This window comes from Ictidomys tridecemlineatus, chromosome 12 (assembly GCF_052094955.1).
Source record: "Ictidomys tridecemlineatus isolate mIctTri1 chromosome 12, mIctTri1.hap1, whole genome shotgun sequence".
NCBI classification, from domain to species: domain Eukaryota; kingdom Metazoa; phylum Chordata; class Mammalia; order Rodentia; family Sciuridae; genus Ictidomys; species Ictidomys tridecemlineatus.
In genome coordinates, this window is record NC_135488.1 from 30,600,772 (window position 1) to 30,618,930 (window position 18,159).

Here is an 18,159-nt window from a genome sequence, read left to right on the forward strand (position 1 = left end):
TTTACTGGGCTCCATGGACAGACCTCCCATCCCTCATTACCAGGCACCTGTCCAAGGGGCTGCTGTGTGAAGGCCTCAGGGCACCCAGGGGAGGAAACCTGGGCAAGCAGTGGCCCTGAGGAGGTGGCCCTGGGAAGGTGGTGGGCAGGGCTCACAGGCATGGAGCCTGGGAGGAAAACTTGGCCTCCATGAGGGAGGCAGAAGGCATCTGGGTCATAACCTAACACAGAGGTCTCCACCCGGAGTGACTTTGCCCCGTTTCCTCCCCGCTAGTGACACACGGCAGTGTCAGGAGACACTGGGTTGTCACACAGGTGGGAACTGCTACTGGACTCTACTAGACAGAAGCCAGGGTGCTGCTAAATGTCTCCAGTGCACAGGACAACCTCACAGTGAATAATTAACAAGCCTAAAAAACCATATTGCTGAGATTGGAACCCTGTAGACACCACAGAGACCACGGAGGGCCAAATAATTCATCACGCAACAGCAGCATTTTGAAAGTGAAATGGACATTAGTAATAAATGTTCTTGGATACGGTCAGCACCTCGTTCCCCCTGGGCAAACCCGGCTATGCCATCTCTGTCACAGAACCTGGGGGTGAGCCAGATGCTGACTTGGAGTGCAGCACCTAGGGGTGGTGGCAGAGGGGAACAGGTGAGGGACCCTGGCCGTCAGGCAGGGGGTCGGTGGGGAGAACATCACCAGGTCATCTGCGTCTCCTAAATGGAAAGCTTTCACTTCCTGATTCAGAGTAGAGACAGAGCCAGGGAGAAGGGTCTTCACAGAGTTCCCCTGGTGTCACCACAGCATGGTTATGTCCCACAAGTTCTCTGTGTAACAGATAACACAGATGTCCCAGTAACATCCGTGTCGCTGAGAAAGTTTTCATTTTTTTCAGAAATGCAGGTGACCGATGTGCAGCAGGTGGTCACCTGTAAAAGCTAATCATCCCTCAGCCATGTCTCCTCTTAGGTTAGGGGTAGGCAGTGGGTTTTGTGTCCCTTGCATCTCTGATAGATTGTATTCCCCTGGAAGGCCAAGTCAAGGAGAAGAACCCTGCTCTCTGGTTCAGTGGAAAGGGTGGTGGTCGATGGGTAATGTCTGCTCTTAACCCTCCGAGCGAAAGCTGGAGAAGATGCCGAGACTCTGGTCTCTGTGCACACACTTAGGCGGGGTGTGCCGACGGCTGTGCTGGGCACGGGGATCAGGAAGACTCGCAGACTGTCCCCTGGCCTCCAGGATCGTGATATGAATAACACTCCTGGCGATGAAGCCATTGGAGAACAGGGAACAGAACAGTGCTGTTCAAATCCTTGCTGCCTGGAGAGCCTCTGTCCTGACAGAGGCAAGGGCTTGGGCTCAGAGGAGGAGGGCAAAGGCAGGACTGGCGTCAGGGCCTTGCTGAACTCAAGGAGAGCAGACGTCGCGCCCAGGAGCCCCGCTGACCGACTGATGACTCTGCTGTGTTTTTCCAGGGAGAGAGATGGTGGGGCCCACGCTGCCCGGATACCCGCCCCACATCCCCACCAGTGGACAGGGCAGCTATGCCTCTTCTGCCATCGCAGGCATGGTGGCAGGTAAGGGGAGGGGCCACATGGGGGAGGTGCAGGGACATTGCAAAGGAGGGGCAGGAGACAGACCGAATCCCATACATAGGCTTGCCAAAGGCCACTGAAGGGTGATGGACCCAAGGGGCACCTTGTGCACGCCTCGAGAAGATGCCCCTGTGCCCTCCTGGCTCCTTCTCTAGCCCCCAGCTTGGCCACCTCCTTCCCAAATAGCCCACGTCCCCACCATGATGGAAAAGGCGGGGCTCAGACAGACCCTTGTTCAAGTCCAAGCTCCCTGACCTCTTCCACTTCTTCGATGGATAATAATGGAGTGTGCTTCGGGGACCAAAGGCCCTAAGCCAAAACTGAGCCCAACCTCGGAGCACCCTTGTCACGCAGTGATTTAACTTTGACGAATTGCAATCTCATCCCTTCATGAGATCCGAACATTGATGATGATGGTGGTGATGGGATTGAAATACAGCCTTCTTGTCTCCCACTCACTCATTCTGCATGAGCAGGATCCTGGTTCCCAGGTTCTAGGTCTAAGGAGCCTGAGATAAGCTAGGGGTTTCCATCCTTGCTTGAACTGGCTTGGAATCTGCGTGCCAGGCATTTGGGGTTCTTTATCTGCCAGTTGTCATCCAGTGGTGACTTGTAGTGTCAAGGTCTGAACAAATGAGGACAATGGGGATTTCTTTGAGAAAGTCTCTGTCATCTAGGAGCCTATGAGGCAGACCCTGGGGTGGATGGGCTTGAACGGAGACACTTCCACTGCCCAGAGAGGTCCAGGGGACTTTAGCTCATGGAGGGGACTCTGAACTCAGGGCATGTGTGAACCCCACACCAGCCCTGGGCCCGCTTCCCTGGCTCTGCACCCGGAGACTTGGCACGTCCACTTCCCTCTGCTGACCACCTGCTCTGGGCACCCTGTGCAAGGCAGGTGGGCTGGGCTCTCCTGGTCAGAGGAGGGGCAGGAGAAGGAGGAGGGAAGCAGACCCAGTGCTCCCTGGGAACCTGCTGAGCTGGCACTTGTTGCCGCCTGGTTACCGTGGCGATGTGCTTAATGCAGCGTTGAAAATACAGAATACTGACTCCTCTCTCCCTCCTGGCCCCGGACTCCCTCCCTCCCTCCCTTCCTCTTCTGGAGCGTGAAATGAGATTGGTCAAGATAAAAAAGGAAAAGATTCGGTTATTTTTTTAAGAGTGTGGATAATGGGGCCTCTCAATCAAAATCCCAGGCTCCAGTCTGCTCCCCCATCCCCCTTCCACCCCTCCACCTTCCCCTGCCGCCTGCTCCGAGGAGGAGGAAGACACCAAAGAGCGAGGTTTTCCTCTTAATTATGAATCATTCCTTGAGGGCAGGCCCAGGGCAAGGGGTTCCTGGGGCCCAGAGTCTGACCTGGGAGGTAGCTGGAGACTTGAGCCTCTCATCAAAGGCTCCAGGTCATTTCCAGTAAGGCCTCATCCAGAGCCAGGCTGTGGAGAAACACACACACACACACACATACACACACACACACACATACACACACACACACACACACACACACACACACACGACCACCCTGACTACAAGTGGATTTCGAGAGGAAGGGACCTTGTCTTGCACATGAAGGGCCTCCCAGTATGTGCGGCATGCAAATTCATTTTAAGAAAATGCAACCCTATTTAAGTAAATCAGCTGGCTCCTAGATATGCCCTTGTGTGGATTAACTCTTAAAAGAATTTTATTTTTGTAGAAAAAAATACGTGTCCATCTCTCTTACTACTGCTTATGACCTCCCAGTCACAATTGAAGGGGGATTCCTTCAATTAATGTCAATAAACTCATCAGGCACCTACTGCATGAATGTAAGGTCATAATAAGCGCATGAAGTAAGGCATGTCAATGACATTCTTAATCCCTGTGGAGAGGAGGAAGTGGTCATTGACTGTGCACTTGTGCGTGCCCAGACATTCATACGGAGGACTTTGTTTCCCATGGAGTCTTCACCATAGACTGGGAGGCTGACGTTACCCCTGTTTTATAGACAAGAAGACTTAGAAAAGCAAACGGTGTGCTCTGGGTCTTCACAATACTCAGCAGCTGAGTTGCTCACAAATCTTCTGATTCCAAATCTAGGGCTCCTTCCGCTTCGACAGGCTGCCTCCAGCCACCCCAGAAACAAACGTAAGCTCTAAGAAGTAGCACAGGAGAAGGGTCAGGATGCAGATTCCTTGGTCCATTCACTTTCCATTGTCTTTTCTGTCTCTCCCTCTCTGTGTATCTCTGTCTTTTCCTGTCCTCTCCTCTCTCATTTATTTTTATTTTTTGTTTCCAGCCCCACTAACTCAAGGACCCTCACATCAGTTCTAAAGCAGAACCAACACCTCCAGATAGATGGTCCATCCAGCAAACTAGCCATCCTTCCATCCATCCATTCACCCACCTTCCTTCCGTTCATCCTGCCTACCTGTCCGTCCAGGCAACCTTGCATTTTTAAGCCCTCTCTTGATTCATATGTTTTTCTATCTGTCCATCCACCCTTTCTTTAATCCCTCTATTTCTCCATCTCCCCATCCAGCTATCCATCCTTCCACTTTTTATCCATCTTTCCATCCACATGTATTTCCATCTATTTATCCATCCCCCATCTTCCATCTATCCATCTGTCCATGTTCTCTTGTATTCAGCCTTTTATCTACCCATTTATCTTTCCATTCATTTTTCCATCTGTCCACTCATTCATCTACCTATCCATCCCTCCATCTGTTCAACTGTCCACCTTTCCATCCGTCCATCTATTCTTCCACCAGTCTATCTGTCCATTTTTCCACATAGCCATTCTTTCATCTAGCCATCTTTCCATCTGTCCCTCACACCTGTCCTCCCATCCATGCTGTTGTCCATCCATCTGTCCTTTTCCACACCATCTTTACCTTCATCTGTCCATGCATCCATTCTTCCTGCCTCCGTCTTCCCACCTGTCATCTCCTCATCTTGGGTATTCTCATCATGCACCCACCATCCGTCCCTGGGTCTCTCCATCTGTTCACCACTTTTCCACTTAACAGATATCATGGAGATTCTCTTGGAGGGGATGCTGGGGATGCAGGAGCCCACAGGACGTGTTCCTGTATTCATGGAGCTCATGACCTAATAATGGAGAGAAATGAGTGATGAACAAGTCAATGAATGAACGAGCATAATTCCAGATGGTTTTAAGTGTGCGGAAACCAGAACACGGGATGATGTAACAGAGCCACAGGGAGAGGAGATCACTGCTTTAGATGGGTGATCAGGGAAGGGCTCTCTGAGAAGGTGTTCAAAGTGGTCAGCCAAGTGATAAACTGGGGCTGACCATCCCTGGCCCCAAAAGAACAGCCGTGCAGAGGCCGTACGGCAGGAAGGAACTGGTTTAGCCTGACAGCACACAGAGGGAAGGCCACCCAGATACTGAGCAGCTGGGCGCACTCCAGGACAAGGAGGTGTCACAGCAGCAAGATCAGGTTTTAAAGGACAACTCAAGCCTTCTGGGAAAACAGACTGTAGACATGAAGAGAGGACGCTCTGAGGCCAGTCAGGGTGGAGTTGCAGTAGTGCTTGCAAGAGATGCCGGTGGCTTGGATAGCAAAGGAGGAGGAAAGAGACGCCGGTGGTATGTTTTGGTGGTAGAGCCGACCCAAGCTGCTGGGGAACTGGCCATAGGCATGATACAGGGATCAGAAGACAGGAATCGGGGGTCCCTCGGAGTTTGGCCATGGCAAGCCCCATTGGTGATGGTGGGAAGCATATATGTGGGCAACGAGGGGAGGAAGATGGGAAGTGGGTGAAAGGTGGGACTCCAGAGTCCTGTGAGGCCATATTAGGATTGAGACACCGTGTGAAATGCCCAGTTGAACATGCCAGCAGGCACATGACACATGTCTGAGGTCAGAAAAGGATCCTCAGTACCCTCTGAATATCAGTCTGTACAACCCTCTTGTTTCAAACCAAGGAATTAGATGAATTCTCTTGAAAGAATAGGAATGGAAATTCACAGAAAGTTCCCAGACCCTCAGAAGGTTTCTCCAACATACTGTAGAGTTCTAACAGAGAACGAGCCAGCAAAGAGAGTGGGGAGCAGACCAGGGCTTGGGCTGCATGGAACCCAGAGGCACAGAGGGAGTGGTGAGCTGGAGGGGCAGGTGCCTGGAGACAGAAGTGGCCATTGGTGATCAGGTCAGAGGCTGTGGGACTTGCAGGCCTCCGCATCGGCATGATTAGAAGGGCATAAGCAGAGGCCATGGGGCAGAGAAAGGGGCAGATGGCTAGAAAGGGCTCTGGGGTAGGAAGAAGTTGGGTTTTTTGCTTGTTTGTTTGTTTGTTTTGGGTAGTGGGGATTTAGCCCAGGGGCTTTTTACCACTGAGCCACATCCCCAGTCCTTTTTGTTTGAGACAGAGTCTTGCTAAGTTGCTTAGAGCCTTGCTAAGTTGCTAAGGATAGGCTAGAACTTTTGATCCTCCTGTCTCAGCCTCCCAAATCACTGGGGTTATAGGTGCATGCTGCCACCCTGGCAAATTTTTTGCAGGTAGAAAATAGCAGAGCCATGATCATAGGCTATAGGGCGTGATGAACAGGAAAGGGAGAGACCACTAAAGTAGAAAGAAGGGGACTGTGCAGGAGGACTGCACATGCCGAGGGAGGAGGACAGGACATTCAGTCTTCCCTGGCCCAGCAGGTGGACAGATCTGGTGGTGGGAAGAGGCCACACCCAGGAGTGTTCCTCCTCGAGCCCCCACCTCCACCCGGGCTGCCCTGGGGCTGAGGCACAGGTGCCCAGTGTGTTCAGTAACTGAGTCCCTGTGCGGGTAATCGGATGCATGAATGAGTGGCACTGTGAGGGGCAAACATAAGGCTTCCGTCTCTTCCATATCCTTTGGAGCCTGCAACGCTCAGCTTTGAGAAGGGTGGGGTGAAAGCCAGGGTGGGGCCATGCTGTGAGGCCAGGGAGATGGAAGAGAGGGGCAGTCAACAGGGTAGTTCAAGGGCGGGTGCCCACCTCCGCTCCTCCTGCACTATGCCTACTTCTCTGCAAGGAAGCAGCCCCCACTGGCCCCAACCTAGCTCCAAGGCTGGTTGTATGGCAGATTTGAGTGGAACTTTATTTAGCACCTGTTTCATGGGAGACTAATTAAAAAGCTAACAATTGTTGAGTGCTTCTTATATTCCAAGCACAATTATATATTACGTATTACCATGTTTAGCCCCATGAGTGGGGGGCAATAATTTGCTCCATTGGACAAATGAGGGATGAGGCCAAGTGACTTCTCCAAGTTTATAGAGCCAGGAAGGAAGAGACAGGGATTTGACTTCAAACAGCCTGGGAAGAAGATGCGGAACCACAGAAAGCACTTAGCTCATAATCGCAGATGAGTTTCCAAAAGGCTGTAGGTCATTCACTGGATCTCGGGGTTGGCGGGAACCTGTCTTTGTAAATGACATTGTCTCATAAGTGATAAAGAAACTTTCTGGAATTTAGGGTCAAGAGTTCTAAGGTCAAGTCCTGCCTTGCCATTTATCAGCAGTGTAATTTGAGGCAAATGACTTAATCCGGCTGCGCTTCAGTGTCCTGGTCTTTCAATTGGCTGTGTGGCCGAGTGCCCCATGGGATGATTGTGAAAGCAGAATTGTTGCTGCTATGTCAGAGATTTCTTAAGTAATTCCTCTGGGAAATAAGTCCTGTGGGGAAGCCATGATCTGCTCACGGAAGGAGGTGATCGGGTCTACTCTGTGTAAATAAATTCATGCCCTGGGTTTGCTTACAATGGTGACAAATTCTCAGAGTAAGTTCCAGAACACAGCGTCCCCAAGAACTGGATGCCCTCCAGGCTCCTCCCTCTTCTGCGGCCTTCGCCTTCAGCCCTGGGTGCTACAGAGGGAGGGATACAGCCTCCCCAGACCTCCACCTGGGAGGATAGCCAGTTCTCAGATCTTCACTGCTGGCTCCTCTTCCGGCCCCCTGCCGTGGCCCCTCTAGAGCCCCTGTACAGAAGGTCCAGGCAGAAGTAGAAGCAGGGGTAGAAGCTGGGCCCTCGAGCCCAGTACCGTGTTCACCCTCCACTAGGCCCTGCAGCTGCGTGAGCTTCTGTGGGTCCACAGCCTGTAAAATAGGGCTAGCGATAGTGTCTGTCTCCTGGGGCTCCTTCAAGGGCTAGGGTGTTTCCCGGTGGGACGCTGGAGAGGCCTCTTGGCCCTGCCCCTCCCCCTGCCACTCACCCACTGCCAGCCCCAGCTCCACCTTGGAGCCACCATCCTCCTCACGGACCTCTCACCTGTGCCTCCACAGGAAGTGAATACTCGGGCAACACCTATGGCCACACCCCCTACTCCTCCTACAGTGAGGCCTGGCGCTTCCCCAACTCCAGCTTGCTGAGTAAGTCCAGCCTGGCAGGCCCCCTGCTGGGCAGGGCGGGTGGGAGGGGCCAGGCCAGGCCCAAGGAGACTGAGCACTGGGCGGCCTCAGGTTAGACAAGGCCTGGAGACCTGTGTCCCCTGGCACAGGACATAGCAGGAGGGCAGTCTTTGCCGGGAGAAGGCAGAAGCCAGGTAATTCCTGACTTTGATCTCCCTCCCGCTCCCTAAGGCCCTAAATCATGGTTTTGCATAAGATTCAGAGTCGAGGACTTGAGGGGAGGGCAAGGACGGATTCAGGTGAGTCTAAGAGAGGCCTGCTGCTGCAGGGTCACCGTCCCGTCCCCCTGGCCACGCTGATCCGGCCACTGCAGGCCACGCTGCTGTGCTTCTTCCTGAGAGCTGATTTCAGAACACTGTCCTGACCCTCATTATCCACCTAAGTGGGTCCCAGATAATCCTGACTCTGTACCAAAGCCCTTAGCAGGGAGCCTTGTTCCTCCAGGTTTGGCCTATTTGGTTTGAGAACTGGACAGCATGCAGAATTGAGGTCCAGAGAGAGATAATGGCTTCAACAGGCCTCAGGGCCACTGTCCACCCTTCTCTAGCCATGGGACCTGGGCAAGGGAGAAAAGCAAGCCCACAGTGGGGAACTTGAGGGCTCCCACTAGGGCTTCCCTGAGTGGTGGCCTTGAGGGTATCAGAGCAGACCTGAACTGGAGAGGAGCCCTGGCAGACCTCCTGGGAACCTCTGAGCATTCTGCCCTAGGCTCTGCAGATGTCTACAATTCCAAGCCACCTCTTGGTTCACCTCAGCCAGGAAGGACAAGGGCAAGGAGACATGTAGGGGGTCAGGGGTCAGGACAACCTCCTGCTGAGCCTCCCCAAGCTGCTGTCCAGCAGGGGCTTGGAACCTGCTGCAGGCCTGCAGCCCAGGCCTCCTTGGCACGGTGGGAATCTCAGTCTGGGCATCAGATTCTGCGACCTGCTGTTGTTGGGCAAGTCTGGTGCTTGGTTCTTGTGCTCCCGTGGGCCACGGCTCTCTCCTGCCCTCTCCCTGCCCCCAGGTGTTGAAGGTCAAGAGAGGGGAGGGGGCAACTCCGAGGTGAGGTTGGAGAAGGAGGAGACAGGGCTGGAGAGGAGTTAATCTTTGATGATCAGATAGGCCGGGGTGAATGATTAACCGCTGCTGTCTTAAAGGTCAGCAGAGGCCGGGAGGCCGAGCTGCCACCTCCCCTCTGACCAGCAGTGTTGTTGTTTTTTTCGATGGTCCAGGTTCCCCCTATTATTACAGTTCCACCTCGAGGCCGAGCGTGCCGCCCACCTCTGCCACAGCCTTTGACCATCTGTAATTGCCATGGGGACAGTGGGAGCAACCAGGCAGCAGGAGGACTCGGCCTGGGACAGGCCTCAGAGAGTCATACAAAGGAATCTTTATTTATTACATGAAAAATAACCACAAGTCCAGCTTCGTGGCTCACTCCCCGTGTGGTTAATGTAATCAACCATGAAAGACGGGATGACCTTGGAGAAGGCCAAACTGTCCTCCAGGACTCCTTAATGGGGGCAGGAGTTCAAGGGAAAGAGGACCATCCCATTCCAAAAGACGGAATTGGAGAAGAAATGTTCCCTGGCTGCTAGCCACCAAAGGAGAGAAGGAAGCGCCGCCCCAGGACCTGGAGCGGGCACAGGTGGGCCTGCCTGCCCGCATGGGCACAGGGCACTCGCATGGCTCGTCAACACAGCTCAGCAGAGGTGGAGTGTAGGCAAGTCCTTCCGCCCACAGGTCACAGCCCAGTGCCAAGGCTCTCCCTGACAGGCACCCTGACCCCTCCCTCAGCCTCCACCACTGCTGGCTCTTCCTGCTCTGTCTCCCGGGCACGGGCTAAGGGCTGCTAGTCTGTCACCCCACTGCGTGGCCAGCTGACCCCCACTCCACCTGCTGCTATGCAAGTTCCAGCCTCTCCTCCAGTGGCTCCCCTCTTTGGCAGCCACCATCAGACATCCAGAAGCAGCTGAAGACAGGCATTCCCCAGGGCCTAGGCCCCGGGAGGGGAGGTGCGGCCCTGCCCAGGGCAGAACAAGGCCGAATGGTGGGAAAAGCCAACCGGCGGAGGACACTTCCCCTTCCAACTGCTCTTGCCAAGTCACCTGAGCTACCGCAGCAGCCCTCCTACAGCAGCCAGAAGACACCCGAGGCAGCCCCCGAGGCCCAACTGTAAATACTGTATATGAAGCTCTGGTGGGTCCTGCTTCCCTCTTTCCACCCCAGACTTGGCCTCTGAATGGTCTCCCGGCACCTTGGGCTTCTCTCCTTGATGCTTCTTTCTTTTTTAAAGAAACCCACCATTGCCACATGACTCAATAAACCATTACTCTTCGTCTCAGGCTTTGGGGTTGGCTCCGGGGTGGGGTTGTGCTTCCTCCGAGAACCTCAGCACGCGCTCTGGGGCGGGGGTTGGAAGGGGCCATCAGATGCCCCATGGCCCTGACTTAGCATCTCCCTGTGCTCTTTTTTTTTTTTTTTTTTCCTCCTAGAAGACAGAATTTATTTAGGAAGATAGGAAAATTCACAGAAAATTACTTACAGTGAAGATCGATATTATATTTGACCTTATAAAAACACTTTTACCCTCGAGCTAAAATATGCCGATTCACTGTTCTGCTAGATGTCCAAGGCTGGGGAAATCGGTTTTCCCAAGCTTTGAGTTCTTCCACTCCGAGTAAATACGAGGCCAAAACAAGCTCCTGTGTGGGGCAGGGCCGTCCTGCGCTTCCCACAGACCTTTGCTATTGGTGTCCAAAGGAAGCCTGAGGGTCTGTGGGGCAAATGAGGAAGGACCTGGGGACAGCTACAGAGTGGGAGCCATGACCAGCTCTCATGGGCCCTGCGGTGCTGGGGGGAGGAGGGGAAGACTGGGCTCCCGGTGCCAGGCCAGGGCGTCATGCACATGCAGCTGAGACTGCATGTGAGGGCCCCAGGCCTGGGGCAAGTGTGGATTCAGTCAAGCCCTCTTCCCCTGTGTCCAACATTTCACCCAATACCACAGGCCCCTGTCGGGTGCCAGAGCCTTTTGCACCCAAGAGAGGTTATAGGACTCTCATGGAGGGTCTGGTTTCTTTGGGTTCCAGTCTAAAGATTTGGCTGGGCAGGGTAAGGGACAGGATAGCGGGGTCAGGAGTGGGTAAGGGAGGCTGCAGGGCCTGAGGACAACCCCCTCTGGGAAACTTGGGAGAAAGGAGGGAGAACCAAGGAAGGGCTGTCCTAAAAGCCCTCTGGGGACTGTCTGGGATCTGCATGGCTCTCTTGTCGGTGTGGGACCCAGGTGGAACTTGGGGCCAGGCTGCAGCCAGGGTGCTTGGGTTAATGTCGATGCCTGAGCAGACGGCAGCTGGGCTGGAGAGGATGGGAGGGGGACTCCTCACCCCACCCAGGAGCTCCGCAGCAGGGAGGACAGAGGTGGGGGCAGCGCTGTCACCTCCCTGGGAACCCTCAAGTAGAGGCCAGGGATGCCATGAGAATAGGCCATGAGAAGAGGACCCCTCCCTTGAAGAACACCTGTCCCCAGGTCTTTAGAGGGGATCTGAAAGGAGGCTGGTTCTCAGCAGCAGGCGGAGAGTGGCCGGAGGCCCTGGAAGCCCATGATATCTGAGCTCTTCATGACCCTGAACCACTGGGTGCCCGAGGGCCCTAAGACAGCCCCCAACCCAAGTCACTCTGAGATGTGTCATGTCCCCAGGAGCCTACCCATCGATCCTTGGGTGCCAGCCCTGGAGACCTACCGTGTGTCCCTGCAGACCCTCTTCAGGTCCCAGAGGACGGAAGGCCTGGAGCAGTTCTTCTGCAGCAGTGACCTTTCTCTGATCTGAGCTGGTTACACCAGTAGGCCTGGCTCAGAGCGGGTGTTTGTGACTGTGCTGTGTGACCCAGGGGCACAGGTCCTGGCCAGGGTCTACCCAGATATTCCACCCCAGTCAAACCACGGGCCCCTTCAGAAAATATAGTCATGTGAGAGGCAATCTGAGGTACCTTGGCACTGGGAGTGGCATGGGGAGAAGTCTGGTGGCACACGAGAAAGGACTTGGGAAGGGGGCCAGGGGGATGTAGGAGGCTGCTGGGCTGGAAGGCCACACTCACCCTGCACATTCAGGAGCCTGGTTCACTGTAGTCAGGGGCCCTGGTTCCCATGGGGCATGTGAAAGGGCGTTGGCAGGAGAGCTGGGAAGAGCGTGGGCCTGATACCTTCCCAAGGCATCCTGTCCCCCACCCCAGGCGCCTGGAACAGTCCCTTCCAGTGCCCACTTTCCCAGGCTGCCCCCCCTGGTCTGGCATTCCTCCCTCCTCCCCTCTGGGCCTCCCTGCCTCCTAGCCTCGACAGGTCAGCCCAGGAGCTGGCACAAAGTCCATATGAAGGGCAGGCTGTGGGTTTCTTGCTGGAGAACAGAGCTGCTGTAGCCCTTTGGCCCCTGCCTGAAGCCCTTGGGGTGGGCAGAAGGGGCACTCTGGGAGTCCCCACTTCCAAGGCCAGCCTCCAGGCTAGACCTAAGGCCTTCCCATCCCACTTTCCCTCAGTCTTCCAAAATCCTTGCCACGAGTTGTTCCCACCCTGTGCCAGGCAAGAGCAGTGACAGCCACAGACCACACGCCCTGAGGGAGGACACCAGACCAGAGGTCCAGGCCCTTGCTAAGGTGTTCAAGGCAGGTCCTTGGAGGCTGGGTGCAGGAAGGGCCATGGGGACCTCCTGTCCACCATTGGTGAGTCCGTGTCTTAGCATCGTTGTGAGTCAGGGGCAGGGGCAGCAGTGGTCACTGTGGCTCCCTCCTGGGTCCCTCCTTCCTTACTGCTGAGCAGGCCCACCCTCTCCCAGCCTCGGAAGTGACAGTAGCCCTCCCCGGAGGCCTCCGTTCCTCCTGCACATGAAGCTCAGTCACATGTGCTAGTGTCTTTGATTCTGATCACTGACCCCATTTTTTTTTGCTCTTGGGGAGACAGAGGTGACTTTGTCACGGTCAGCCAGTCAGCAGAGGAGCTAAGACCATAGCCCAACCCCTGCCAAGGGCCTGATCTGCATCCTGTTTGAGGTCTCAGGGACCTGGATGTGAACAGGCCCCCATCTCTAGGGCCTGGAAGCACTCCCACCTGTGGGGGGCTGATGGCCCCCTGGAAAGGCATTCTGACATCAGAGAAGGGGTTCCAGAGAGAGGACCCCTTGTCCCACAGACCGCCTGCTCTGGCTCTCGACATCAGTCCGAGCTCCTCTCCCATCCCTCTGTTGCTGAGTTGGAAGCCATTACTGCTTCCCTCCCGTGTGACAGAACTTTATGACTCCAGGCCTCCCATGCCTGAAGGAGGAATCAAATGTTTGGGAAGAGCGTGGAGGTCGGGGAATGGCGGGAAACCTTCCTCTCCCCTTTCCCTTTCTTTGGCCTCCTGTCTTTTCCGAGCTGTCTTCTCTTCCTTTGGCCCTTCGGGGTCAGAACTTTCTGGACAGCAGACCCCTGTGTCCAGGGTTCCCGCCTCGCGCATGCGCGCACACACCGCATCATCAGCCTCGCCTCCGTGCGTCGCTGTTCACTCCAGCTCTGCCGGGTGCAGGGCCTCCCTGGGGAGGCCGCGGAGGCAGCTGGGCAGGTCTCCCCTCCCTTCGGGGCAGCCTTTCCCCTGAACAGCCCCCTGCCCCACTAGAGAGCAGCCCAGGCTGCGGGAGGCTGCCCTGAGGTCTGGGTGGGGGTGCAGCGCGGGAGGGTGGCAGCGGGCCAGGCTGGGGGCGAAGCGCAGCCTGCAGCTCTCCCAGGGAAATGTGATTTCCCCTGAGTGAAGCGGACTGTGCAGTGTGGAAATTGGCTCTTTTCTGAGCGAGTGGCGGCTGTTGCTGCAGAGTCGGGCGGCTGAGGCCCGCGGGAGGCCTCGCTGGCCCCTGGAGTGAGCCGGGAGCAGCCATGTGCTGAGAACTCATTAGGGATAAATCAAACTAGTAACAGCATGAAGCCAGCACCGCCCCCTCCTCACGCCTCCTTCACCCCCCCAGACCCCCACTTCCCCTCCTCCCCCGGTGGTCGTCTCCCACCCGAGTCCCTCCTCCTGCCTTCTCCCCAGCCAGGGCGTCCTCCCCACCCCCACCCAGAGAATCCTCCCCTCCAACCAGGGCACCCTCCCCTCAACCAAGGCATCCTCCCTGCCCCCACCCAGAGAACCACCCCCCCACAGCCAGGGCACCCACCTCTAACCAGGGCACCCACCCCCCCTTCCAGGAGTCAGAGCTCACACAGGTGTGCCCACCCACCTGTGCATATGCACACTCACACCCACCTGGTGCCCAAACTCCAGGAATGGTCCTTGAATTTACAGACCCAGCCTTCTCTCTCTGTCTGTGGTGTCACTTGCTCCTGGGGGAGGCGAGGTGCTGGTGACAAACCCAGCTACCCAACTGTCAGCGCCAGGTCCTGCCAGCAGCATAGGCCACCGGGCTGTCTTCCCACACCAGGGCATCTTCATCTCCACCCGCCTTTTCACCCCTGCACGGGCTCCGTGGAGACCTATGTCCCCTGGGGGCTGAGAACATCCCAAAGGCTCACACAGCAGGAAAGAAATTCTCCATGAAGTAGAGGAGCTTGGTCAAAATGGAAGCTCGTTCCCCACAGAAGGAGAAAGGCGGAGAGAGAGGAAGGGGACAGCGTCTGCCTGTCATCCCAGGGACTGGACCGTGGGTGCCCCTGGAGCCTGTGGGTTATGTCACCATGATAAGGCCCCGTCATCCCTTCGTCTCCCCAGGCCCTTTAGTCACAGCTGTGACTAAAGGGGCCCGGGCCTGGAGTGCAGGGTGTGACCACCTTCTGTCCCTCCTGCTGGTGACCCAGGAGGGTCCTTCTCAGTTTCCTCAGCTATAAAATGCATGGCTTGCCCCCAAATGACATCCCTTTCCTGGGGTCAGTGAAAAGCCCAAGGGCCTCCTCTGACCGCTCCAGGTATGAAACCCTCTTTCTCCCCAATTCCCCAGGTACTTTTCCATCAGGCGAACTCCACAGTGTCATATTTGGAATCCAGTTTCTGTTTGGCGTGTGGCCAGAAGCCACCTCACCCACTCAGATGGACACTGGGCTCTGACTCAGGTTGGAAAACCGTGGCCAGGCTTCTCAGAGATTCCAGAGTGGGGCAGAGCCGGGGGCTGAGGACTGAGCTGCATCCTCACGTGAGCTGGCAGACGCATGCCTTCACATGGCTTCCTGGGGCCACCGACCCTGGCCAGGCCACCTGCTTCCGGTGGGCCCCTGGGGGAAAACAAGATGACGGCCTCAGGACCCCCCACTGCCCCACCCCAAAAGAACACCTCAGCACCTAGGACCAAGACCTGTCCAGAGCCATGGGCAGTGTGGGAAAGTGAGGCCAGACCTCTAGGCCTCTGAGCACATGCACACTCCGCACGCCCTGCCAGGCCTTGCCCTGGCATCCCTGCCTCTGCCACAGCGGCCATGAGGAGCATGGCCGCAGGTAGGCCTCAGGCCTGACCGTCCCACCTCTTCCTAGAAAGGGCTGCCACCCTGTCCTGTGTGTCTGTGTCCCAAGGAAGACCCCAAAATGTCAGTGTCCTCCCAGACACCTCCTGCCCCATCCCACGTACACCTTCCAGCCTTGGCCGGTGGCTCGCTGGGCAGGAAGCCGGGCACCTTGGGGAGCTGCTTCCTTCTCCTACTCCTGGGTAGGGAAGGGGCAGGGGTGCTCAGAGCCCAAACACACACCAAAGGTGCCCCTGGCTGCATGCGGGGCTGGTGCCCCTGCTTCCCTTCTGAAAGACCCTGCTCCACCCAGGGTGAGGCTCGCCCAGTCCCTGACTAGAAGTTCACAGACCAAAGGGAAGAGGGAGAGAGAAGGGCAAGGGCGGAGGTGGGCATGAGCAGCACCGGAAGGAGAGGTGGGCATGCCCTGGACAGCACCGGGCCCTGAGTTCTAGGACCCTGGGGATGGTGGCAGTGACCTACAGGCCCTGGGGACAGCCCTCACCTCATGGTCCCCTCCCCAGGTGCATTTCCTCAGGGCTCTACTTGGAAAGTGGAGGGAGGGGGATTTAGGGGCTGGGATACAAAGATGGCAGGGTTTGCTGCTCCCAATGCCCCCCGGGAGGGAGAGAGGGAGCCAGAGAAGGGGAGCAGGTGCCACCTCGAGCAGCCAGCCTGGGGAGGGGTGTGGGGGGTGCCCAGACCCCGGCCAAGGCTCAGGGCCCATCTGAGCATGTCGCCTGCTAAGGAGGAGCGGGGGCGGGGGAGGGGAGGGCGGGGAGGTGAATAAATAATAGGAAATAAAACTTCATGAAGCAGAAAATAAAAGGCAGATTATACAGATGTGGCAATTTGAAGGATCATTGCCTCTGTCCTCTTTTTAACTGCTGCATCTGGAGTTTTGAAGTGGCTTATCCTCTCCCTCCCTCTGCCAGGTCCCTGCCTGGCTGGAGGCCCCCGCAGGGCCAAGGCATTAGTGGGGACAGCCCCTCGATGTCCGCCAGTGGCTCTTCCTGGCTCCACGCACAGCTGCCCAGCTCTGGTCAGCTCCCGGGCCTGGGTGGGTGAGGGGCACCAGGCAGGGGTGAAGCTCTGACCAGGTGAGGGCGTGGCTGTGCCTGGGACAGGAAGGGCAGCCCTGTGAGAGCGTTGGACTGCCGGTGAGGACAGGGGTTCTACGGTGAGAGCGGGCCAGCAGGGCCAGCAGCACAGCCCTGGGTTCTGATCCGGGAGATGGTCAGTCTGAAAGAGAAACCCTGGAAAGAGAGGGTGTGGAGGACTGTGGTCAGGAGGGGCCCTGGCCTCTTCCCCTCTTCATCAGAATTCATTCTTTAGGCCTCAGTTTGACACTGTGCCAGGTGCTATGTAAACAGCCATGGTCCCTGCCCTTAAGGAATGTCCAACCCAAGACACAGACACACGGACATTCTGTTGATTTTATTTTAAATAGTAATGTACTCCCCACCTTGCTCCAGGGAGTTCACACAGCTCAGGGGAAATGCAACCAATAAATCCGTAAGATGCGATTTTAAAAGAAGGTTTTAGGGCCACAGGAAACAGGGCCGGTTGGAGGGTCGCAAGCGCCAGCTAAGTCAAGCTGAAGAGTGGCCTTGATCTCTCAGCAGTGGAAGGGAAAGGCCACCATGGCCACAGACAGGCTCTGGTGCAGAAGACGTGTTCCAGGCCTCAGGAGCAGAACTTTTGTTAGTGTCAGTTCTAAGTGAAAAAATCCACCTTGACCCTGGTGTAGGGGACTAGGCACACCTGATCCCTCAAATCCCCAAACTGGCTATTCCCCGGGACCATCCTGGGCAGTGTTCAGCAGGGAGAGCCCTGTGGTCACTCTCCAGGTTTGTCCAAGCGAGAGCATTAAAATCCAGAATGTCCTGAGCAAAGAAGGACTTTGTATCCTCCAACCCTGCCTTCCACACGGGGACTCCTTGGTCCAGTGGGTTGGCTTGTTTGAGACAAGATCTCACGAAGTTGCTGAGGCTGGCCTTGAACTCACAATCCTACGTTTTAGCCTCCTGAGTTGCTGGAATTACAGATGTGCACCACTGCGCCTGGCTTTCCAGTGGGTTTTAGACCACAGATTTGGCACCTGGCCATGACTAGAATCTCAGAGGAAATACTAGTAGCTGAGGTCAAGGTGACAAATCTGGGATGGCTCAGGGTGAGGCCAGTCCCTGCATATGGGAAGTGGGAGACATGGCAAGACTGTTCTGCAGACCCTCAATGAGGGAGTCGTCCCTTCCCTGTCCATGTGCCCCTTACCAACTCTGTCACAGAGACAAAGAAAGCAGAAGCCACAGTCTCTATTCCGATAGCAAAGGGGAGGCAAAGGCCCATCTGGGTCTCATCTCCCTGTAGGTCCTGGTGAGTTGTCTTTCAAAGTAAAGGTCGAGCCATCACAGAACCAGACGAAGGGACGGAAGAGTCAGGATGTCACTGTTGGGATGCCAGATGAAGTCCAAGTCCTTGTTGTACTGAACAAAGCATTGCAAGACACACAGAAGGAACAGATAAAGTACAGATGTACTGAAGGTGAAGGTGGCACTCTATTAGGTAGGCCACAGGGGGTAAGCAAGAAGGAGGCTCAAGAACCCAGTCTCTGGAAATTAGGGTCTTATGTCTTAAACCACGAGGCATGCTCCTCCTATGTGGACCTGATTGAAGACCTTACCCCACTGTCTCCCATTGGTCATCTTACAATACCTGATTAGAATATTTTCC

The 18,159-nt window shown here is 55.8% G+C and overlaps 1 protein-coding gene and 1 long non-coding RNA gene across 11 annotated transcripts in view; one reads left to right on the forward strand and one right to left on the reverse strand.

Annotated features, from left to right (window-relative positions):
- Pax8 (paired box 8) overlaps positions 1-10,318 on the forward strand; it is a 53,568-nt gene extending 43,250 nt beyond the window's left edge. For 5 of the 8 annotated variants that reach the window (XM_040270719.2, XM_040270722.2, XM_040270720.2 and 2 more), the window contains 3 exons: positions 1,480-1,581; positions 7,867-7,953; positions 9,207-10,318. In XM_040270719.2, coding sequence (XP_040126653.1) covers positions 1,480-1,581; positions 7,867-7,953; positions 9,207-9,283 — 266 coding nt within the window. In that variant the 3' untranslated portion in view covers positions 9,284-10,318. The remainder of the gene's footprint in view (positions 1-1,479; positions 1,582-7,866; positions 7,954-9,206) is intronic. The other 3 variants (XM_078028274.1, XM_078028272.1, XM_078028275.1) reach the window with 1 other exon arrangement.
- LOC144369162 (uncharacterized) lies at positions 3,267-7,867 on the reverse strand. 3 transcript variants are annotated; one of them, XR_013428635.1, is made up of 3 exons: positions 7,797-7,867; positions 4,477-4,693; positions 3,267-3,734 (listed from the first exon to the last, which is right to left on the reverse strand). It is a non-coding gene; the product is annotated as an uncharacterized LOC144369162 (long non-coding RNA). The 3 variants fall into 3 exon arrangements; XR_013428636.1 differs by having other exon boundaries at positions 6,776-7,853; XR_013428634.1 differs by having other exon boundaries at positions 4,477-7,855.
- Positions 10,319-18,159: the final 7,841 nt, after the last annotated feature.